We start from the raw sequence: 22,808 nt of genomic DNA, 5'->3' as shown, positions 1-22,808 counted from the left end.
AGAGAAAGAGAATCTGCACCGTCGAGGGACGACGCCGAGATCTCGGGGAGGTCATCATTCTCCCCCCTCCTCGCTGCTGTGTGCCCACAATGACACGGTCGCGCTTCGCTCGTGACTTTGGGGGAAAGAAAAAAAAAGAAGGCAAATGCAACAACGTAGCGACAGATCGGGACATTTCGTCGATCGACGTATATATCCCATGGACATCTCCCATGTCGGGAATTCGTCCTTCGCTTCCGCTCTCTTTCAGATATCAAATGGGGCATATCCAAGGCAATCATCTTTTTTTCAGTTGGCCGGGGCGAGCTTGGCCGGGGGCAGGCCGAGGCCGTTGCGGTTGCGGAAGAAGTAGACGTGCTTGTCCTCGCCCTCGGCGCCGGCGTTGGGCTCGACCCACTGGCACCAGCGGGCCGAGGTCCACAGCGAGGCCAGGAAGCCGAGGGAGCCGCCGCGGGTGTCGGCGCGGTAGTGGCGGCCCATGACCTTCTTGATCGCCTCGGTGGCCTCGTCGGCGTGGTAGAAGGGGATGGTCGAGATGTAGTGGTGCAGCACGTGCGTCTCCACGATGCCGTGCATCAGCGTGCGCCCGATGAAGCCAAACTCGCGGTCGATGGTGGCGGCGGCGCCGCGGGTGAAGGTCCAGGCGTCGCCGGAGTAGTGGGGGAGGGAAGGGTCGGTGTGCTGAAGGAAGGTGATGGCAACTATTTGGGGGAGGATTCATGTTAGCTGGAACTTCTGCCAGGTTCGTGAAAGCTTTGCGAGAGGTCTCATTTCTGTTGGGAACTCTCAAGTCGAGAACTTACCGAGCCAGTGGTTCACCCACAAGTAAGGCGCGATGTACCAGACGGCCAGGTTGGCGAGACCGTACTTGTAACCGATGAAGGCGAGGACGGAAGCGGTGATGGCGAGGCCGAGGTCGGAGAGGAGGATCAGGTACTCGTCCTTGCGCTCGTACAACGGGCTGCTGGTGGTGAAGTGGTTGACGGCGCCGGTGCCGTTCTTCTTGCCGATGCCCTTGCCCTCGGGCTGCTTCTCGTGGTTGTTGTGGCCGGTGACGTTGAGGAAGAGGTACGCGGGCCAGCCGCCGATCTGCTGGGTGATCATGTGCCACGCGGTGTAGAGCGGAGTCTCCTCGAGCAGCTCGTGCATCTCGTGGAGGAGCGCGCCGGTGCGGGTCGCGTGCTCCTCACGGTTGCGGGGCACGAAGACCATGTCGCGCTCCATGTTGCCGGTCGCCTTGTGGTGCTTCCCGTGGCTGATCTTCCAGCTGAAGTAGGGCACGAGCAGGGCCGAGTGCAGGACCCAGCCGACCGAGTCGTTGAGCGTCTTGCTCGGCGAGAACGACTGGTGGCCGCATTCGTGGGCGAGGACCCAGAGGCCGGTGCCGACGAACCCCTGGAGGACGGTGTAGACGAACCAGAGGGCGGCGCGGGCGGGATATGAGGGGACGTTCTCGGGTGTGCAGTAGGTGTTGAAGGCGTAGAAGGTGGCGGCCAGGAGGGCGATGTCTCGGAAGACGTAGTAGAAGCCACGGACGGGCGACCGCTCGAAGCAGTGCTTCGGGATGGCATCGCGGAGCTCCTTGATGGTGTAGTTGGGCACCTGGAATTCGTTGCCGTATGTGTCGACGAGGCTGGATTTCTTGCTGAAGTGGGTTTCCTGGAGGTCCTCGATCGATCCCATGGAGGAGAGCGAGGTGGAGGAGGCGGAGGCGATGGGTGAGTCGCCCGGGGTGCTAGCGTTGGAGTTGCGAGAGGTGGAAGGGACGGATTCCAGGGTCGTGGTGCGGCGGTAGACCGTCGGCTTGGGAGTGGCTGTGGTGGTGCTCATCTTGGCGGTATTTCCGATGATGAGAGGAGGTGAAGGGGAGATCTGACCAGCAGAAGCGCTCGAATAATGTTCGTCTTTGATCTCGTGCGAGCTGGGAGGTTTTCGAAGAGATGAAAGACAATTGGACAATTCAAATGTATCTGTATATCTCCGAGTGGGATTGCTCTTCTCTCTGTGAAATGCAGGCCGAGGTTCTGCCCGGGGAATTTGTTGAGACGCGGTGTAGTGGTGGACCGAGCACGCGTGAAATTCAGCAGCTGTCGGTTGAGGGTCACCCTTTCGAAGTTTCCAGGGTCTCCAGGAGGATTATTAGAGCTGAACTGTCTTGTCTTGTCTCGTCTCGTGAATCGTGTGGGAGGGAGTGTTGCACTGTTGTGATTGCACCCGTCACTGCCCTTTGGAAGGAGAAGATGCAGAGGTGAACAGAGAAGAACGAAGACCGCAATGTCGGGAAGAGCAGAAGAATCTGCGACCGACAAGGGGATAATAAATACCGAGGACAAATAGACTATTTCACCATTCTACTACATGGAGGGATAGTGTGGTCTACTGTGCATGGAGATGGCCCCGGGCGGGCGAATGAGCGTGCGTGCGTTATACGGCAAGGCGGCGGCGGACAGGCAGGCAGGCAAATCGTACGTGCGCAACGCAGCATTGGTGTCGACCTTTGCTGCAGCGTCGAACGAGAATACGCTGGTGGTCCGTAGAGCAAATCCTGGAGTTCAATGGGGCCGTGGTTGGGCGAGAAGTAGGGAGGTGGTGGGCAGCGCGGGTTGCGCATCTCTCTCCAGAGGCAAACTACTGTTGACTACTGCGATTATTGTTACAGGCATCATCACGCACCAGGGCATCATCTTCCGTCCACGGACTAGCGATCATTAGCCACTGTCGCTCCAAGATGCCGCGCCTGGAGAAAAGGGATAAATACAGGACCAGGCCAGCCAAGCCGAGAGGACACGCAGAGGAAGATAGAGGAGAGAGATACCGAGAGGAATAGGGTCAAAGGGGAGAGAGACACACAGAGAGAGAAAGAGAGAGAGAGAGAGTGGCGATGCCTCTCATTCGTGCCTCGGGTCGCCGACGTCCCACTTCGCAGAAGATTGTCCGTCTTGGACCACACACATCTTCTGGCTTTACGCACGTAATGAAGTTTCATCTGTCTGTCTGCGCTGCCATGTGTGCATCCACCAACGCTCCCACGGGGTTCCCAGATGCGCAACATGGCAGCGGACAGTCCGCACACGCATGGAAAACACACACTCACTCACACACACACACACACACGTACACCCGACACGTCTTGCATATCATCATTCGTACCTGTGTTCACGTGCAATTCCTCCTTCGCATACAGAGTACAACCACTCTCGGGAGCTGTGTGTGTGTGTGCTCTCATACACCAATGACGCAGCTCGGAGGGATGTGTAGTCGTTACCGAAGAGAAAACCCGTGGGACCGTGGTCATCGTCTCGCCCAGAACGGCTGAACGAACCGACGATGAGAGTCTGGCGGGGAAAAAATTTGGAGGGCATTAATCTCCTATCAGGCATGGCATTTTGGCGCGAGAGAGAGAGGGAGAGAAAGGGCGGAGTGGAGTTCGCTCTCGCTCTTGGGCGAGAACGAATTGCCTTCTCTCCCGACGACGCTCGAGTCCAGTCCAGCCCAGGTATAACAAGTGGTATAATAATTAAGTGATATTCTCAGTCAGATCTCTCTGACCGCCCACCGCCCTCGGCAAACAGGCCCGCCCGCAACCACTCCATCCATCCATCGTATCGATGGGATCGCGTGGGCGGACGGAGGGCGACAAAGGTCCCGAACATTCCAAGGTTATCTACTGTAGATCAGGGACGACAAGGGAAAGGAACCTTTTTCTTCCCTGCGAGTCTCAGATCGCGCCGCGGGACGCTTGGACCGCCGCCTATTCTCTGCTCTGCCACTTCTACCGTCTACACACATCCGTGACATCGTCGTGCACCGTCTCGGCGGACGACGATGAGTGTCGATGAGCCACGCAACCAGCAGTGATTACTCAGACAAGCGGAAGAACGACAGCCACATGTGCCTCCCCGATTCGTTTTCGTCTTCACGTTCCTCTGTCTCCAATTGCAGTGACATTCTCCGACTGATGACTGGCTATACTGTACAGTGGTAGTCGGTTCGCTTCCAAGGACCTCCCACCCGAGAACGCACTTCCGATCATCTATTCCTCTCGTGCCTCTTCTTCTGGACCTTCTCGCCTTACCTGTGTATCACCAGAAAGGACGTGACAATGAAAGACAGACGATCTTCCTCCTTCCGCCATGGGAGATGAGGTCAGCGATATTAGTCGATCAGTTCGTCAGCTACCCACCCAATGGCATACGTCCATAGGGCAGCATGCAGACCGCACAACGAGCAGAGGAATCGATCCTCCTCGTCGTGAACCTTTACCACCCCTTCTGCTTCTGCCATTATCGTCATCGGGTCTGCGCTGTAACAAACCCACCCAGTGAAACGCCCGCGCGCCAGGCACGGCGCCGAGACCGAGAAAAAACAAAAGCAAAGTGGGAATTCCCATCCCGTCCCATCCCATCCCGAGCCTGGCGCCAAGTTGGCTCGTTATCATTTATCACAGGATTTATTGTGACTTTCCCGGGCGAGCAGGCCGGGGAGAGGAGGGAGGGAGTTTGGAGAGAGAGAGATTTCCCTGCATGATGAGAGAACGAGCGATCTCCCTCACACATACACGGCCCGCCTCTGGGACCAATCAAAGCCCCGAGGCCTGGCAGGTGGGAAGGTTAGATGACCTTTTGTTCCGGCTGGCGGGTCGAGACGCGAACCCTAAGCGCAGGGCGAAAAACCCTTGGAACACCCTTGGGAATTCTCGATCAGCTCGGCTGCTGCTTCACATGCCAAAAAAAAGAGATACGGAGAGAAAGAGGTTGTGGCGAATATTCCACAGCATCCCGCCCGTGACGGAGCAGAACGATGATGGTCATGACGATGATGCTGTAGGCCATTCCCTCATTTCGCAGAGCGCGACCTGGAATGTTCGCCGGAACGGGTCTCTTCGTGTGGCGAGTGGACGCGATTGCCCATCCTTACTCATTTCCATGCGCCCCACGCTCGACGTCGATCCTCATTTTCGCGTCTCTTGCCTCTGCCTCTGCTTCTGCTGCTGGTGATGGTGATGGTGATGCATCAAGGTCTGGATGCGGACCGCCGCGTGGTCGATCAATGTCGGTAAAGGGCCGCTTCCTCCCCAACGAGCGATTGAGCATTGCTCTCACAGCTCCTTGTGTCTTTTCTCCCCGGATCGCTCTGTGGGCGCATCCAGGTCACGGTCGTAGGCCTGTTCCTCTCTGTAGAACTTCTGGCTCTCGTACGCGGGCGAGGTGGGCAAGTCCAGCGACCTCTGCGACCGAGGGACGGTGATGATGATGATGGAGTCGTCTCTTCCACGGGCATGAGAGTCGCCCGTCCGTAGATGTGGGTACCACCTCATTGTCCTGCTCTTGCGTCGTGCCCCTATGCCGTCCGAGTCGTGCCCCGGATGACCACCCGAACTCTCACCACAAGCCTCTCGTACATCGGTCGTTCTTTCCTGCTCCGGTTGGGAACTGCGGCCGTAACCTTCCTGAACGCACGTTGTGGAAGTCGCCTGTTCGCGTGATGTTGTCGGGGCGGTCCTCTTCCTCTTCCTCTTCTTCTTCTTCTTCTTCTTCTCCTTCTTCTCCTCCTTTCTCCTCCTCCTCCTCCCCGAGGAAAACGCGAAGGACTTGCGGGAGATGAATCTCATCAGCACCACAGCTGTATAGCACACCACCGAAGATGACGGTGATGTCGTGGCAGCCGAGTGCCGAATGTATCTACGTTCCCGTACTGGAGTGGCTTTGTCGAGCAGAATTTCCTACGTGTTCACTTGTACTTGTGTGAATCATTGGTCTTCGAGAAAATGGAAATGCAGCGTAGAACTGTCCAGTGTATCTCTGTATCGCTGTCTCGGACAGAACCCGACTCGAGAGAACGCCTGTTCCCACTGGATCCGACATGGTTCGTCAAGGCTCGGCAGCTCACATCTAGAATTGGATCGAGCGTGTTGGGCATCATCTGGCATGGTGAAGACGAATCCATGTGAGAACGTCCATTCTTGCCCTTCCATTCTCGCCAAATGCTTACAGGCTCTCCGTGAGTTGTCGAGAGTTCTGGGGAAGGTCCCCGCCATCGTGGAGACGCATCCACGTCTCGGTACGTCCAGTCCTCAAGAGCAATTCTGCTGCGGCATCGAGGTCCCAACCAGGACGTGGCCTTCTTTCTCCTATAGCAAAATGTCTAGCGATGGACGACAGCACAGCCACCTCCCGTCGCGTGAAGTGCAGACCAAAGGAAGACGAGGAAATGCTCAAGACCAATTTCCCGTTCGCCGCCTCACAATGACAAGTGCACTCACCCGGTCCCGTCGTGGATATGTATGTCTGAGGCGTCTTGGACTGTACATCTCGTCTCGTGAGCTGTCTGTGCGGTGACTTCACTCGTTGTGTCCGGTGACAAAATGTAAAGCCTCTACAGTCCTTTCACCATCGGTCTGATCATGACCTCTTCTGGCGCGAAGGACCCCGAGGCGGCATCACCCAACGCCGAGCAGTAAACCACAAGACCGACCATCGAGACATGGAGAGCACAAGTAAAAAATGATAACGCTTCAACACCAACCGACCCCGGAGTATTTTCTCCGGTGTGTGCCGTATGCCCAGTCGGTAACAATACTGCCGACCTAGGTAGGACCTGGAATTCCATCCACAGACGGCACGATGTTTTCAGCGAGCTATTCCCTACGACAAAACGAAACATTGTTTCGACTCGGGACTGGATGTATTTCCCTCTACTAGGTATGTATCTCTCTCGATCTCTCTTCCCCCCACAAAAACCCAACCGAGACTCGCCTGGTCCGCCAACCCCGCCATGCCCAAGATCCCGCTGCCCCCCGCCAAAATCTGCCGGCCCGGGGCTCCGCGACCACCACCCACCAGCCAGGAATCGCGGCCGAGAGGGAGAGAAAGAGAGCAGCGGTGAGCGGTCTGCTAGCATAGCAATTCGGCCACGACAAGAGGATCGCTCTGCTGTGATGGCCGCTCGCTCTCAATCCCTGCCTCGAAAAGTAAAAAAGAAAAAAAAGGCCGAGGGCATAAATTCGAGGGATTTTCTTCTCTCGAAATACGTTTTCAGAGTTGGGAAAAGTTGTAGACATGTCTATCCAACCCGTCGTCCATCCATCCATCCATCCATCCTTATCGGCGTTTCCTTTCCTCTCCTACCCTTCAGCCCTCGGAGAATTCCCCACTGCCGTCGTCGCGGCACCATCCCAACGAGCTAAAAAAGGCAGCTTTCCCCAAACCGAGTTCCCTTTTCCCAGCCGAACCGTACCTTTTCTCCCGATAGGGTGGGAGACCATCGGTCAAGTGCCGAGAGAGCAACGAACTCTCAACGGGGGGAAAAGGCATGGACCATACTGGATTCCTTGTCTCGCTCTCCTGTACGTCCGGAGAACGACGGGGATATTAGATTTAGATTGGAGTGTAGAGAGAAATAGAGACACGTGCTCTACGATGATTTGCGCGCTGCAGATGCAGAAACGCCTCGACACACTCTCTCTCTCGCACGCGCGCGGAGCTCCGACGGCGTGCCGGGAACTGGGGCACATCATTATCAGAACGATAGTAACGAACGGCAGCAGCAGCAGCAGCAATGGTACAGGAGCGAACAGTCAGACCGCTTCTTCATCGTCATTCGACGGAGCCCTTCGGCATCTTCCTCGGAGGAGGGGGAGGGGCTGGGGGCGGATGACGGGAGGTACGGTAACTCTATTGCCTCTCGATGTCAAAGTACCGTGCATGTTCGGTTCCGCTGTGTACGTATAGATTCCTTTTTTTTCGCGATTCCCCGTGTCCCCCGTCGTGTCTTGATAGGTGGGCGATAACGGAAATGGGGAAAGGGAAAGAGCCCTGGTGAGTGAGTGAGACAGGGAGCGCAAAAGGGCCATCTTGGGTAGCAGGGAAAGCATAGCGTTTGACTTTTCTCGAAGAACTTCTTCATCATCGCTGCCCGTTACGTCGTCGTCGTGATTAATCTCTCCCATCGTTTGAGGGTTGTCCCCCCCCCTCCCCCGTCTTCGTCGTCGTCGTCGTGGTTCCTCGAGATACATCAACACATCGCTGCTATGCAACCCTGGACCAGCGTCGCAGAGATGATCGACTTATGAATCCGGAAGGGAGCGGCATTGCTGCGAGGCACACACTTCGACCACGAAAAAGAGAAAGAGAGAAGCAAGCAAGTGAGCAAGAACAGCTTCAAGGAACGAAATCATCACCCCGAGGATTACAGGCCCTACGCGACCCTGACCACCACGAAGGCCCTCAAAAGAAAGCCTCGCACCCACCGACTTTCCCCCTCCGACCATGAACGCCGCCACGACCGTCTTCTCCATCGCCGAACTCCTCGAGCTCATCCTCCTCGCCCTGCCCAGCGTCTCCACCAGCCAGGAGCTCCTGGCCATCCGCACCATCCTCCTCGGCCGCACCACCACCCGCGCCTGGCACCTCCTGCTCTCGCGCTCGACCCGGCTGCGTCAACGCCTCTACCGGGCCACGCCCGCCGGCCTCCTCGCCGCCCACAAGGACTGGGCCGTGCCGCAGTGCTGTCCGCCCGCCCGGCCGAACCCCTGGATCCCGCCCCTGCTGCTGCAGCAGCGGGGGTGGGGCGCGCTGTACCCCTTCGACGACGTCTACGACCGATACGGCGTGGCGGCCGCCGCGCCCCGGCACTGGACCTTCTCGGTGGAGTTCTCCGCCGCGCAGTACCGGCGGCGGCGGAGGGTCGACGATGCCGCGCGGGGCTCGTGGCGGGACATGTTGGCGGCGCAGCCGCCGTTCCTGCGGTTCTGGTACACCCGGTGCGTGTATGAGCTGGGCAGCGGCCGGGCGCCGTTCGTCACGTATGTGGACTATGAGCCCGGGAGGCCGAAGAGCCGGCAGAGGTATTGCGTGCATTGCGCGGGAGGGGTGACGTTGGGGGCGATCTGGGACGCGGTGACGAGGTTGTTTGAGGAGGATCCCGGGGCGCAGTTCGTGATGGTGGAGAGTTTGTGTCCGACGGAGGATGGGGAGGATGGGGGAGGCGGAGATGTGGATTCGGTGGTCGAGCTCGGATCGGACTGCTCGGCGGCTCCAGGGGTCGTCGTGGCACGGAACGGGTGAAGGGCGTGCAAGACATGGCATTGTGCACCCTTACGAACTGCATGAGCATTGCATGGCTCTCTGGTATCTGGGGACGTCGCCGCAGAGGCGCTCCTCCTCGGCCGAGTCCCATCCCCAAGAGTCGTTGAACGGTGCGAGCGTCATCTCCATGATGCGATCGAGGATTTCCCTTTCGCCCTTCTTCTCCACTCGATCGATCAATTCATCGAGGATCCATGATCGGGGGATGAAGTTGGGATTGACCGACTTCATCGCAGTGACACGCTCCTCGTGAGCATTGGCCGAATCAGACCAGTCCTCTAGCACACGTCCTCGCCACTTCTCGAGCCATTTCGCGATGCGAGCTCGAGCATCGGCTTCGCTGCCAACCGTCTTGCTCAGACCTTCATGGTGGAAGAAGATCCCGGCGACTTCCTTGCGCTTCTCATCCGTGTCGATCTCATCCGTGTTGATGGAACTCAGTTTTCGGAAGGTGTGGTTGAAGTCCAACTCAAAGGCTTCGAGGGTGTCGAGGAGCTCCGAGTACAGTTCATCAAAGTCGGACTGTTTACTTTGGCGCAGGCCGAGACGCGCTGTCATGAGGCGTTTGTACTCCGCCATGAATACCGCGCGGTATTCCTCGCCCGTCTTCTCGATGAGATTCTCCGCGCGCTTGACCAGCTCATCGACAAAGTCCTTTTCAACACCATCCTCGACGAATTTCTTGTCATCACATCTGGCTCCAGCGCCGATGAGTTCCCCGAAAGCCTCGGCCAGCCGAACGAGGTTCCACCAGATGATACTGGGTTGATTCTTGTAACAGTAGCGGAGCATGTGGTCGTCGTGGTTCGGTGTGTAGTTGGGATCGAAATTGTCCAAAAATGCAAAGGGGCCAAAGTCGATGGACAAGCCATAGATGGAGGTATTGTCCGTGTTCAACACGCCATTGGTGAAGGCATACGCCTGCCAATGTGCCACCATTTTGGCATTGCGCCGAACAATCTCCCGGTACAATCGCGTGTAGCGGTTTTCCTCGTTCTCAGCCGATCCTTGAACATCATCCTTTGGGACGCCCCGTGGGAGGTCCACCACGGCTGCTTCGTCGTAAGACGGTGGTTTGGCTGGTAAGGACTCCCAACCAGGAAATACTTCCTCTCCAACATAATCTGCCAATTTACGGATGAGAACACGATCGCCTCGTGACCGAGCCAAGTCGAAAGTGCCGATGCGTAACCACGACTGTGCAAAGCGTGCCACGATAGCTCCTGGCTCCATCATCTCTCGCCGGACTTTCTCCTCTGGTCCCAGTGTCAGACTGAGTGCGCGTGTTGTAGGAATATGTAACGCGTGGAGGGCTTCGCTGACGACGAATTCCCGAATGCTGCTGCGCACTACAGCCCGCCCGTCGGCGAATCGAGAATACGGTGTCTTCCCCGCCCCTTTCAGCTGGATCTCATATCGTTCACCTGTTGATGGGTTGGTGGTTTCGAAAAGAGAGATGGCACGACCATCGCCCAACTGTCCAGCCCATTGGCCGAATTGATAGCCACCATAACACTGAGCCCAAGGATAGACAGCGGTGTCCTCGGGCGTCCCATCCTCATCCGGCAGAGTGATGATCTTCTCACCCGAGACAGTCCTCTTGAAATCCTCGGAATCGATGGTCGTCGGGTCAATGGCCAGGTCGCGCAACGCCGCCTTGGACACCCCCACCAATTCCGAAGACTTCATCGCATCTGGTCGGACAAAGGTGTATGCAGCATTTTTGACCAAACGAGGTCCGAGGAGCTTCCGTTCGGCGGCGTGGGAAGTCGCGGGCGTGGGATACTCCTCATCGGGCGGGAGTTTGCGAGTGAAGTTGTTGCTTTTCGGCAGTGCACTGATGTCAAAGGTCTTCTGTGGTCCATTCGTCGCGTCGCTCGCCGCGTTGCTGATATGAGCCGCCATTTGTGACAGACGGGATGTGATGGCGCTTGGTCTTCGAAGCAAACGTCCACGAAGCATTAAATTTGCAGTCGTTCGTATAAGCCCGCAAATGGAGCAGATGAATCACTTGCTTCTACAATAGTGTCTTGTGTATGGATTTGATCGTATTTGCAGTCATGAATTTCCGAGTACATGTACATACAGTAGATAGCGACGATGGCCACTCGCGAGATTTGCCTCTGGATGGCTGTAGAAGAACATCACGTCATAACCTCGTTGAGTTGTTGCTAACACAGCGGAAGAATCACGGAAGGCGACAACAGCGTGGGGAATGATCAACAACTGAAATCCTCATGAAAGTCAACGACACCTCACTCGATCACCAACATATCAGTCCATCTTCCTGATGTCGATGGCGGAATGCAACGACACCTTCGATGATTTGCATGATTGCCTCATCGCTATCGATGCGGGCGGACAGGTAGGCTCTGACTTGTGATTATCCGTTGGGAACGTACGATGAGGTTCTCACCGGGTTGGCTTCAGCACGTTCGAGCCCAATGATACACCGTCGCCCGTTGAATAACGCTCAAGTTGGGTCTTCTATATACGCGGGAAATGCCCTGTTGCAAATGTCTCCGATCCATGGTTTGTCTTCGCAGGATTGACGGAGAGTCCTCCGCGGCGGCTCAACGGCCGAGTCTAGAGCAAGCGTTGAGAGACCTGTCTAGACCTCGACAACGACGACGACGACGACATCGCTGTTTTGCAAACGTCTTCCTCTTGTGTAAGACACTGAAAAGGACGGATCTCGATGCAAGAGTCTGTGAGATGCTACACAATAGCTGCTGATATTGGGAGCATCGATACTTATCACTGAAATGGACGCGTCATACGAGGGCAAGGCCGTCAGCGAGCACGTTGAGCCGGGCAAAGCAACCCGCTCCCTTTGTCTTCTGAGCCCAAAAGCATTACATCTTGTAATTCTCCGGCCTCCCACCCAATGTCTCGTGGCACGCTTGACAAAGGGAACCAAGGAGTAGGACGAATCCAGCCGAAGCCGTGACGATATTGAAATCTCTCTTTCAGACGGATGCCCGTGTCCACGAGACCAACACTCAGAGATCCCGGGACCCCTAAACACAACATACCTGAGCATTCTAATGTGGACCGCATGAAAGGAGAGGCGAATGCGTACCACATACAAAGCGCGTGCATATGCGTTTCACACCGTTCCCAACTTGCGTCTTATATATCTCCGAGGTATGGATCCCAAAATTAAACATTTTTGTATCAACGGGAAAGGCCATGATGATGCCCAATTCGTCAGAGCCACGTCTTTGGGGGACCATCCGAGCCAATCTGTTGCACAGAAACCCCCCAAATTTTGAAGAGTCGGTCGCACGCATATGTCCGTGAAAGTCCGGGTCGTGTCGCACGGAAGGGCCTCGAGCTCGTATCCACAAGTCGATGGGGGAGGAGGAGTAGAGCTAGAGGGGAGTGTGAATCGTACAGGACAACACTCCCTTCGCACGATGTAGCTTCTATCACGAGATGGCAGAGAAGCATCTTCTTCGCCGGAAGACATTTGTGACATCGACTGAGACGGGCTCGGGTGACAAGGATCTACAGCCCCTTCGGAACGGATGCGGAATGGAACGACAACGGACTAGGCGCGTGAGTCACAAGCAGGCCCTCAACGATATGATTTGAAATATCATCATGGTTGCCGAAAGCAGAAGCAAAAAAATGGATTTCTACATCACGGAAACTGGCATGATGGTGCTGCCCGGAGATGCTGCGACATGAAGAAGTTTCAGGTCCTTCAAAACAGGCTAAATTCTTCTCGGTCTCGACTGCGTGTAGAACGGGAGAACCAAAGCAGCAAGTCGCGATGCCGTGAGATCGGCGCACACAGAAACCTCGGCCACACAAAGGACACAGCGACAGTATGTGTGCCACAGCAGCATGCCGTGTGACCCAAAAAAGGAGCGCTGTGCGTCAACTTCGACTCGTGTTCCCACTGCAATCTACGCAGCGGGACAGAATCGGAAGCAGCACTCCGCTGCTGCCAACAAGAAGAGGAAGAAAGGGGGGGGCTGGTCACACGACATGGCCTTCTCACATCGCACGTCGTCACCCATGACGGATTGAGATCACGCAGGCGGCAGCGGCAGCAGCAGCAAATGCAGAAGATTCGAGCAACTTTCTCGGCAGGGAACCATTTTGCATGAAGAGGAAATCTTCCTCTCCCCCTAGTCCATGTATACCAACACCGTTAGAAACCGCCCGCCGGTGTTTACGTGAAACCGTCGTGTACAGGTTTACTGTTCTGTACTGTACCGTGGCACCAGCGCAATGGCCAGACTCTCGTGCGTGCTGTGATGACACGGTGCGAGAATGAAAGGGAGAAAAGGCAGGACTTACTGTACCTAATCCATTGAAGCTCGGGGACTCAAACAACGGGAAAGAAAGGTTGAACTCCACCGGCATGACATGCACCGCCTTTCACTCTCCCATCATAGTGACAATCGAAGTGAACGAGACGCCGCCGTCCCGAGGCAGCATCACGGAGATTGTCCACCGAGGGGGGGAACAAACGCGCGTGATGCAGACACGAGGAAACCCGTCGTTGTTCTAGAGCTCCGTCGGGGCGTCCGGTCGGTCGTTCGTGAGACGGGTCTTTGCTTTGTTTTATCTTTTCCAAGAGAAAGCTGGATGGTCGAGTGTCCAGGACGGCTTTGGCCGTGGCATGGACAGACGATACATACAGGGCGAGACATTCTGGAAGGGAGGAGAAAGGGCTGAGTCGGCCTCGGTTGCGAAAGGCCCCATACGGGCGTTCCATTTCGTTCTTTTGGCGACTCATGTTTTGTCTCTGTCTCGTCGAAGAGACGTCAGGGGAGGTTTGTAGTAAGACACGGACGCCGTCTCACCGTGCTGGGTGGCGTCGAGGAGGGCCACGCGCGATCATGGTAAGGAGAGACCGTTGCTTGTGCAGTGATAACCAATCCTCTCTGCCCTGAGTGCTCTGAAACCTTTTAGTGTCTCGCTGTTTTCCCCTGGGAGATTCTCAGCCAGCCTAGCAGGCCGTTGTCCGTCGAACGACGGGATCGCAGGGCCGTCGAGAATCTCTTCTAGAAAAGCGCGGCTGTCTCGGGTGGAAGAGATGGTCGGGTCTGCGACCGTGAATCGAACGCGTTGGGTACCAGACTGCACTTTTCTCTCTTCCATCCGGTGCTGGTGCTGGTGGTGTGCTTGGCCGTTTGCATCCACCAGCATCCACCGCACACCCTCTTGGTCGACGAAGTGCTCTCGGGTTCAGCGGTTCGTTTCTCCAAACGACCACTGACCATGGTGATGGGTGACACCGAGTCTCTCCCTGTTGGAAGGTCTGTGATGATGTTTTTGAACCCTGTGGCGTTGTCCTGGAAAGGCGCTCGCTCAACAGGCTGATGGCATTGGGGTCCTGTGCGCTGTGTTCCCCTCGTTGCGCACTCCGCGGAACGAGCGCTAAATGGAACGCAGGCAACGACCCTGGATCGATTGCGGCATGAAACCACCCATCGCCTCTCGCTCTGGACCGTCCTATGTGAAAAGCAGGTTTCCTCGTGACGGCGCAGAGACGCGCGATACTGGCGAATGTGTATCGCACATCTCTTGCCTGACGCAGAGAATTTAGTGGTGGCTTTTTCAATATCGGGCGAGCCATCAACCAGGTTTTCCCGAACGTGCCGTGATGTACCTTTCAAGGATCTTGGTGCTGGGTCGGTTGCGCATTGTCCCGTGGTGGATCATCGTCTGAGTTGGTATGTATACCTCCCTGCAGACACGGACTACCCGCGTCGCATCGGAACTCCTGGAAACGATCGTTATGCGGACGAACTGCACGCGTGCAGATATATTATATTGTGAAGATGTATAATATATGATCTGGGACAGGGATGCATCCGTGTTGAGAAAGGCGCGCGCCCACGATGTATTCTGAGATGGATGGATAGTTGGTGGTGTAGCGTGTAGCCAGCCAGCCGTCAGTGCAGGGCAGCGCAGCGCAGCGCAGGGCACACAGGCCTAGCGGCCACCTGCGTCATCAATTCTGGGGGGACGGGGGCGGGAACCAAGGGTCGTCGGCCAATATTGCCCCAGGATGTCAGCCCCTGGCCGCTCCGCCAAGTCCAATTCAATACCGAGATAAGCTCCATCTCCATCACCGCTGCGGCGCAGTCGAGTCTCCCCACCGACACGCGTGGAGAGAGGGAGAGTTGGTGACAGAGGGGCAACAAAATGTACAATGGTTAGAAGGCCATGTCTCGAAGATGAGAGGAACAGCGCATCGCCATAGAGGAGGGACATACTCACGATGCTGTGTGGAAATGGGATGATCGGGGCGAAACCCCGTGTGTCGCATGAAGCCACCACATACACACATACACAGACACACACACCGAGCCGTCTGCACAACTGAGGGCCATACCGCAAGTTCCCGAAGGAAATTCTCCAGTGGGTAATCACACATGTCTCGGCCTACCCTTGTCATCAGTTGCCGAGCCGAAGCCGGTTTGGGGGGCAGCTTCTGTGACAGTAGCTCCAACAGCTGTACAGTAGTCTGTGATGGAAACTGTAAGCTGCGTCGCCGGCAAAGGGCCCCAAAAGGCAATCCATATAATCCCGCTCGGCGTGCTGCTGCTGCTGGTGCTGCTGCTGGTGCCGGTGCTGCTCCTGTCCGGTCAGTACTGCTGCAGTTCTTCGGAGGACGCGCGCGCGCGCAATGGACGGACGGAAACTCCACCCGAACGGACCCCTCTGAGATCCGTCACTTGATAATATCCGAGCCGTTTTGGGGCGAGGGAAAAATCGCCGTGGTCTGTATAAGAGCGCGAGATAGACTTTGTACCTATCGAGATTTCGCGATGGACTGTTCCGTTCATCTCTCAACGCGTCGGCGGGAAATCACGACGCGCGAGACAAACGGGACAAGAAGTTGATCAGACGCCCGAATGCCGAGGGAGGTCTTTCGTGACTCGCGTGTGTCGGTGTGTCTGTGTACTGGAGAATGACGATGTGCACGCGCTTCCCCAGTCGCAATCAATCGTCCATCATCAAACAATCGGAGACAGGGAGATGGCGTGATGTGATTTATTATATGATTATTACACCAGCAGATCATAGAGGGTTGCAGATCGGCCCGCATTTGGCTTTTCTTTCCGCATCTACATACGTTGTCCTCCGACAGGCCCATTGCTGATTTATTACTGGAGTTCTCACCTCGGTTAGTGGTGTTGCTGCTGTTTCGGAACCTCTTGTCCGCCTGCTCAAAGAAATGTCAATGCCCCAACGGACAACCTTGGAAATGCAAGCAGGCGGGTATCACGTGCAGAAATGTGAACGTGTAGGGTGGGGAGACCCCCGCTACAGAGAGAGAGGGAGAGAGGGAGAGAGACAGAGACAGAGACCGTCGGGCAAGATCCGGAGCGATGGATTCCGGGTCGGTCTTCATTAAAAGGCCACACCTCTGGTCTCTCCGCCGCCGTGGAGGAGGGAGTCAAAAAAGCCAACAGCAGAGAAACAGGCAAGGACAGTCCACTCCAGGAACAACAATCAGCAGGATGACATGGTCCTGGGAATCCCCCAGGTCTGGTCCTCCCGCCTGCTCGACGGTTTACCAACATCTCCTCTGCTGGGATCCGCGCCCCGTGGAAATCGAATCCCTTGCTTCCCTGCCGTGAGCGATCCTGGAGGCGGTGGCGGTACCGGTACTATTGTATCACACTTATCATCACAGTGGATGTATGTATGTGTATATGTAAGGTATGTAGGTCGTGATGGGATCCCTGCAGCCAGACAGACCTGGCACACCTGGGTAGCGAATAGGACTTTTCCATGGGAAGCATATGCCGGGACGAGGAAAGTCTAACGCCACAATCTGCGTGGTGATTTTTTGTTCGGTTTGTGTTCTCCGTTTGAGATGCTCGGATTTCTTTCATTGGTGAGAATTTCTCTCGAGTCCATAGGAATGGCGGCTTCGAGGACAGCTTGGTGGTGGTGGTGGTGGTGGCGTCGAGCAAAACGCCGCACACACCGGAGGAAGAACATGGAGGAGGGACAGACAGACAGACAGACAGGACAGATGGACCGACGAGACATGGGACAAGCAGCTCGGTCTCGGACCAACTGTTGTTCAGGGAAAGATCTTTTGGGATCTGAAGAAAGTGTGTGTGTGTGTGCGGACGGACGAAGCCAACCGGTCTCGCGCCGTTCCAATTCCAGCAATGAACTGGCTCGTGCTCGCACCCAATTGCCCCAATCCTCGTCGCACACCCTCCCACCCTCATCCACACGTCTCCTCGACACATCGCTAGATCTCATTAGCTCAAACTCTATCGCGGCTCGTATAGCCGCCGTCTCGAAATCAAGTCGGGCCCGCCATCCCAGTCGCGGATCGCTCGCTCGTCCGGCTCGATCATAGCTTCGTCAGTCAGCACCGACCCATCTGCGCCGTAGAAGCGACGGTAGAATCTTGATCATCGTCATCATCTTCACCTTCCTCATCATCAGCACTCTCCGCGAAACTGACGCTAGGCGATTCGCGGTAGGTGGACGAGAGGAAACGGTCGTCGGACTGGCGTGTGATGGGATTCTTCTCGTCGAAGACGCGAAATCACCACCATTTTCAACGACGATGTTTCATCACACGCCGCCCGCTCGTCCCTCCTCTGTGCGCCGGCGAGGGATGAGGCTGAATCGGGCGAGGTCATACAGCAGGGAAGGGTCCCTCGCTTCTCGTCATACAGTAAGTCCCACACTGGAATAAACCCCGACCGCTGAGGAGCGACCACCGCAGTCCTCGTCGTCTGCCTGTCTGTCCGAACAATCTATCTGAGTCGGCCAAACCGTGCGTGGGAGAGGGTCCCGCGTGTCTTTCCCCTTCGATCGGGACGTCTCACTTTACCTACCACCTTTCGCCAGACCGCGGGCGCGGCGCGTGGGCGCAGCGTGCGCGAGAGACAATCGATGTAATTCTCACCCATGCCCATCATCTTTTCTGTTGGACCATTCGTGCACGTGTCGCCAATCCCAGGTGAGCGACCGCCCAAAAAGCACCGAGACATTTCTGGACGACGCCGCCCCCCGAGTCACGCGTCCTGGGGAGGGACAGGCTGAAGTTCGGAATTCGCGGAATGCCGAGATTGGGTTCGTCGGTTAGGAGTTGCTGCCGACGCTGCCCATCAGCGCGAGACGTCCAAAGCAGGGTGGATCGACAACGCTGCTGCGTCTGCTCCACTGTGAAGGAAGTCGGACATGTACTGTATCGAGTCTATTATTGCTATGAACCGGATGGGGGCAGATCTTCTACCTCTCCGGCCATGGAAGATTTCCCAGGCCAAACCGTGACAGGCGCGACTTTCTGTCGATCGACAGGACGGACCTTCGAGGTTCCGAGATACACAGAAAGGTCTATGTACAGCACCACGTTTTCCACACACACTTCCCTCTCTTTCTCAAAACTCTCGTCCGCGTGGCCTGAGTGTTTCCCTTCTCGCCCGTTGTTGTTCGAAGATTGGATGATTGATGGTGATGATGTCTTCAACACACACCCCCCCCCTTGCAAGTCGACGATCATCCTCCAGGGCAAGGCGGGACGGGACGGATCACGCGGCATTCGCCTGTGCCCTTGCGCGCGCGCGTGTGTGGGTGAGACTGTCGTCTCTCGGCACGGGACATGGCGCTATTTCTGTACATGTGTGTGTAGGTGTACAGGCAGGTGCAGGCAGGTGTAGGTGTAGGTGTGTTGTCTCCATCACACTCTCATCATCGCCCGCGACCGACGACCGTTTCGCTTAATAATACGACATCCTCCCTCCCTTCCTTCCTCCGGCTTCGGCTGAAGTCGTGGGTGCAGAGCATCGCACATATGTCGCTGCATGTCCGACCCGGGACGCGTTCTTCCATGCATAAATTCTCTACGGGTCGACACTCCCTCTCCACTCATCATCCATATCATATCGTATCATATCATATCATATGTGTGAGAGAATCAGAACCGCCGCCTGGACGTGGACGGGATTGCCCTCCTTCAGGCAAGGCAACGGTCGATGAGGAACCACGCACGTGCGCAGTATGCTCCGACGATGATGGATTTTGTATTTTTTTAGCTTTTTTTTGCTCCGGTGGAAGGAGAGGGCGAACCGGTTGGGCTATTTCGCGACCGCTGAATCGTTAGTCGGTTGGTCTTCTCGGGGCGCTCTCTCCAGTATTTGGTGTGTCTCTGTTTTTGGACGGGCCGCACCTCTCGAGATGAGGGTGATGATGGCGATGATGAGGAGGAGGAGGAGGAGGAGATGTCATTCATCGGGATTCCTTCGTCGCGATACATACACGTGATGGGCATTGTCTCGGGGTTTCACCGATGCTCTTTTTGTTAATTTATTCTTACCACACAAGCCTTGCCCTCGAGGCCTGCTGGACCCAACCAATGGGCATTGGTCCGAGAGGATGATGTCTTCTCCACTCAGGCATTCACCGTCTCCCGATGAGAGAGGGAGAGGGAGAGGTGTGTGATAACTCTGATTGGTGGGGAAGCCTACCAACGCCCATCATCATCATCATTACTGTACCCTGCTTTTCTCGTCGCCAGTTGTCCAGCATATACATAGCTATAAGAGCTATGATACCTAGTGGTAGTGTTGTAAAGTACGTACTGGACTATTGTATGTGTACCTCTCTGCACTCTATTATATTACGTGCGGGACGAAGATGGGACGGCGCTGATCCCATGTGCGAAGCGGAGTGGGTGTGCAGCTCTCCTGTCTTATATCCTGTAGTCCTCCATCATCACTACCCAAGTATCGATGTTCATACTTACTCCGATGAGTTGGTGGGAGGGAGTGGGAGGTGATGATATATACTTTCTCCGTCCTTGATTGGTCGATCATCCACGATCCCTCCCATATACACATACACACACACACACAAACACACGCACACACGCAGATATACTCTCACGTGACCCACACACCGAAGATTTGGCTTTTGGCTTTTGGGCTTTCCCACCTCCGTCTCCTTCCCGCCGCCCGTCTCCCTGTCTCTCTCTGTAATCACTCCCGCACAACACACACACCCATATCATCGGTCCCACACTGCCACCTGCCACCACCGTCGTCCACTACCGCTACCGCTACCACTACCACTACCACTACCAATGCCACCACCAGCATTTACCACTACCATTTACCACCACCACCACCACTACCAACTACCAACTACCAACTACCACTAGAACTTCCACTACCGCTGCCGTCTCTGCCATCAAACTGTAACCGGGCAGTTCCACTCGCTCCGACTCTCCACACCTCCCTCTCTCTCCCTCTGTCTCTGTCTCCGTCTCTCTCTCGAGTCCCCTTTCCCAGCTACTACTGTACGTACTATTACTCCCGCTACTGATGTACATACTCTAATTCCTCCCGCTGTGGGTTGGCAGTGAGCGTGCGCGCGACAGAGAGTGAAGAAGGGCCCACCCGTTCGCCGTGTTCGCCATTCGCCATTCGCCATTGTCCGTTCGCCGCCGCCGCCGCCGACGCGCTTGTCCCATCCTGTGTGCGCTCACACCCTCTCCTTCACCATTTCGCCTACTCCTCCCCATTATCCACTCCCTCTCACTCAATCTCTCTCTCTCCGATTCTTCACGTCCTTCCCTCATCGCCATCCGCCGACCGTCCCAGGAACTGCCCGGAGGTTCCTACAAACACCTCGCGCGTCCGGACGAGGGTTCTCTTTCTTGTTTCTTTGCAACACGCGTGTGGACGAGTGTCATCCAACTTGGGCGCACTCGCATTTTGGCATCATTCCTTCCGGTCTGGTTTAACAGCGCGCGACCCGACGGAGAGGAAACCCGCGCGCGCGACTCTTGGACTCGACCTTCAACCGCAACCTGCATCCAGCACATCCAATTCTTCGCCCCAGATATCGTTCATCGACCTCTTCTACTACTACTACTACTACTTCTTCATCACCTTTCGCATCACATCCATCTCCACCGCGGAGAGGGGATCACACAGGAATTGCGCTTGCCTCGTCATCCCGACGACGACAGACAGCACAGCACCGCCATCCGCTTGGAACCGTCTTGGCTTGGAACCGTCTTGGCCGTTTTGGAAGATTCATTGCTCGCACGGGAGAATCCATCCTCCGTCCGGTTTTTTCTTTGTCTGCCGCCGTATGCCTGTACGACTGCTGCCCGCTACTGCTGTGTATCCGTCCGCGACCCTGGGAAGCTGAAGCGCTCACTGGGGAAATCCCTACCCACTCCGCCGTCATCTCATCCTTCTCCCTCTCGGCCACTGACTGCTCCTTCAGCTGGCGTTCTCGCTCGTCTCATCTCCATGGTCCGGATCATCGTCTAGGACCATTGACGCCCGAGGAGGAATTCCCATCTCCTCCCACTCATATCTTGAAACATATTGGAGCATTTCGCTGCCAATCTGTTTCCCTCTTTTCCCACCATACTAATCATCACTCGTGATTCTTATCATAATCATCATCGTCGTCGCCCGACATGGACGCTCACGAGAGACGTGAGCTCTACAACAATGTCATCGAAGTCGACAATGAGACCACCGCCGTCATGACCCGGACCACCCTCGAAGGTCGCACATTGCGCTACGAGCTGAATGTCTTGCAACAGCCCGAACGCGCCCGCGCCTGCGGTCAAGGTGTCAAATCTCAAACCGATCGCCGGCCGGTGGACCCACCTCCGATCATCGAATTGACCATCAAGGAAGGTGAGGGGGACCGCTTCGACAAAGACGTCACCCAATCCATGCACGCCAACTATGTCATGTTCGCTTCTCTGGAACAGGCCCGTCCGATGGCTCGCGCCCGTGGTCACCCCGAGAAGAGTGCTCCCACCGTTCTGACCGGCAGCCCTGTCGCGGGGATGGTCTACCTGGATCGGCCCAAGCCGGCCTTCTACTTCATCTTCTCCGACCTTTCCGTCCGCCATGAGGGCAAATACCGTTTCGGATTCAGTCTCTTCGAGGAGGTGAAGGAACCCGGCGATGCCGACAAATCGGATGCCACGGCCACTCCCGGCTCACCGGACCCCGGGGCTCTGTCGTACCGGTTTGATGTTCGCACGCAACCCTTCGTCGTCTACAGCGCCAAGAAGTTCCCCGGTCTGAACACCAGCACTCCCTTGAGCCGTCTGGTCGCCGAACAGGGCTGCCGGGTCCGCATCCGTCGGGATGTGCGCATGCGCCGCCGTGGCGACGCCAAACCCGGCCGCGAAGGTCCCTGGGATCACCACGACCATGAGAGCGCCCGCCCCGACTTGGCTGCACGCGTGTCGGCGACTCCTGACCCGCGCCTCCTGGCATACATGGACCCCGTCCCGCAATCGCCCAGCGACGCCAGCCGTCAATCTCATTCGGACGCCCCGTCTCGCCGTGCTTCGGTCCAGGACATGGGAGAGGCATATGCCGCACACGCCCACCAGCCGCCTGCGCCCCCGGCGTACGCTCCCTCGTACAACTCGCAGCACTACCCAGCCCCCAGCGGTCCATCGCAGTCCCACTACCAATCCCAAAATCACATGGCTCCGTCGCCGGTGGGACCGATGCCGTCACACCACCCGCAGTGGTCATACGGTTCCGCTCCGGCACCACCTCCTTCCCCTTCAGTCTACGAGCCTCACCAGCAGTCACTGTCCGAGCACCACCACCACCGACAACACCATCCCCACGCGACGCCTTCCCAGAGCTCTCCGCCAGTCCACTCCGGGTTCGCCCCTCACGCTCAGGAACCACGTCACGCCTACCCGGCTCCGATCACCACCCCCCGCCA

At 56.5% G+C, this 22,808-nt stretch overlaps 9 protein-coding genes across 9 annotated transcripts in view; 4 read left to right on the top strand and 5 right to left on the bottom strand.

Annotated features, from left to right (window-relative positions):
• Positions 1–288: 288 nt before the first annotated feature.
• On the bottom strand, positions 289–1,830 carry K489DRAFT_385979 (delta-12 desaturase isoenzyme B; the record flags this gene model as incomplete). The annotated part of the gene is made up of 2 exons (XM_033606183.1): positions 289–701; positions 804–1,830. The coding sequence occupies 2 exons, from the start codon at positions 1,828–1,830 to the stop codon at positions 289–291; spliced, it is 1,440 nt and encodes a 479-aa protein (XP_033464399.1).
• A 3,268-nt stretch (positions 1,831–5,098) lies between these two features.
• K489DRAFT_366522 (uncharacterized protein) lies at positions 5,099–5,611 on the bottom strand (the record flags this gene model as incomplete). The annotated part of the gene is made up of 1 exon (XM_033602788.1): positions 5,099–5,611. The coding sequence occupies one exon, from the start codon at positions 5,609–5,611 to the stop codon at positions 5,099–5,101; it is 513 nt and encodes a 170-aa protein (XP_033464398.1).
• Positions 5,612–6,668: 1,057 nt separating this feature from the next.
• Positions 6,669–7,999, top strand: K489DRAFT_13723 (uncharacterized protein). Its single transcript, XM_033599099.1, has one exon. The coding sequence runs from the start codon at positions 7,059–7,061 to the stop codon at positions 7,728–7,730; it is 672 nt and encodes a 223-aa protein (XP_033464397.1). The 5' UTR covers positions 6,669–7,058; the 3' UTR covers positions 7,731–7,999.
• Positions 8,000–8,267: 268 nt separating this feature from the next.
• On the top strand, positions 8,268–9,065 carry K489DRAFT_406064 (uncharacterized protein; the record flags this gene model as incomplete). Its single annotated transcript, XM_033607216.1, has 1 exon — positions 8,268–9,065. The coding sequence occupies one exon, from the start codon at positions 8,268–8,270 to the stop codon at positions 9,063–9,065; it is 798 nt and encodes a 265-aa protein (XP_033464396.1).
• A 30-nt stretch (positions 9,066–9,095) lies between these two features.
• Positions 9,096–10,991, bottom strand: K489DRAFT_310266 (UPF0061-domain-containing protein; the record flags this gene model as incomplete). The annotated part of the gene is made up of 1 exon (XM_033600692.1): positions 9,096–10,991. One exon carries the CDS (start codon positions 10,989–10,991, stop codon positions 9,096–9,098), a length of 1,896 nt encoding a protein of 631 aa, XP_033464395.1.
• Positions 10,992–13,728: 2,737 nt separating this feature from the next.
• K489DRAFT_13856 (uncharacterized protein) lies at positions 13,729–14,841 on the bottom strand. Its single transcript, XM_033599110.1, has 2 exons — positions 13,907–14,841; positions 13,729–13,848 (listed from the first exon to the last, which is right to left on the bottom strand). The coding sequence occupies exon 1, from the start codon at positions 14,680–14,682 to the stop codon at positions 14,053–14,055; it is 630 nt and encodes a 209-aa protein (XP_033464394.1). The 5' UTR covers positions 14,683–14,841; the 3' UTR covers positions 13,729–13,848; positions 13,907–14,052.
• A 490-nt stretch (positions 14,842–15,331) lies between these two features.
• Positions 15,332–16,268, top strand: K489DRAFT_13731 (uncharacterized protein). Its single transcript, XM_033599100.1, has one exon. The coding sequence runs from the start codon at positions 15,485–15,487 to the stop codon at positions 15,953–15,955; it is 471 nt and encodes a 156-aa protein (XP_033464393.1). The 5' UTR covers positions 15,332–15,484; the 3' UTR covers positions 15,956–16,268.
• A 2,679-nt stretch (positions 16,269–18,947) lies between these two features.
• K489DRAFT_375442 (uncharacterized protein) lies at positions 18,948–19,407 on the bottom strand. The gene has a single exon (XM_033603689.1). It carries the CDS (start codon positions 19,357–19,359, stop codon positions 19,120–19,122), a length of 240 nt encoding a protein of 79 aa, XP_033464392.1. The 5' UTR covers positions 19,360–19,407; the 3' UTR covers positions 18,948–19,119.
• Positions 19,408–21,384: 1,977 nt separating this feature from the next.
• Positions 21,385–22,808, top strand: part of K489DRAFT_13610 (uncharacterized protein) — a 2,261-nt gene continuing 837 nt past the window's right edge. Inside the window, exon 1 of the mRNA XM_033599085.1 lies at positions 21,385–22,798. Within this exon, the coding sequence (XP_033464391.1) occupies positions 21,523–22,798 (1,276 nt within the window). The 5' untranslated portion in view covers positions 21,385–21,522. The remainder of the gene's footprint in view (positions 22,799–22,808) is intronic.

This window comes from Dissoconium aciculare, assembly GCF_010015565.1.
Source record: "Dissoconium aciculare CBS 342.82 unplaced genomic scaffold K489scaffold_1, whole genome shotgun sequence".
NCBI lineage: Eukaryota > Fungi > Ascomycota > Dothideomycetes > Mycosphaerellales > Dissoconiaceae > Dissoconium > Dissoconium aciculare.
This window is presented reverse-complemented; position numbering and strand designations above follow the sequence as displayed.

Excerpts from the sequence above, each read along its gene's own strand:
- K489DRAFT_13723 (XM_033599099.1), top strand. The coding sequence starts at position 7,059 with ATGTCTATCCAACCCGTCGTCCATCCATCCATCCATCCATCCTTATCG.
- K489DRAFT_13856 (XM_033599110.1), bottom strand. The coding sequence starts at position 14,682 with ATGGCTCGCCCGATATTGAAAAAGCCACCACTAAATTCTCTGCGTCAG.
- K489DRAFT_13731 (XM_033599100.1), top strand. The coding sequence starts at position 15,485 with ATGTCTCGGCCTACCCTTGTCATCAGTTGCCGAGCCGAAGCCGGTTTG.
- K489DRAFT_375442 (XM_033603689.1), bottom strand. The coding sequence starts at position 19,359 with ATGCCCATCACGTGTATGTATCGCGACGAAGGAATCCCGATGAATGAC.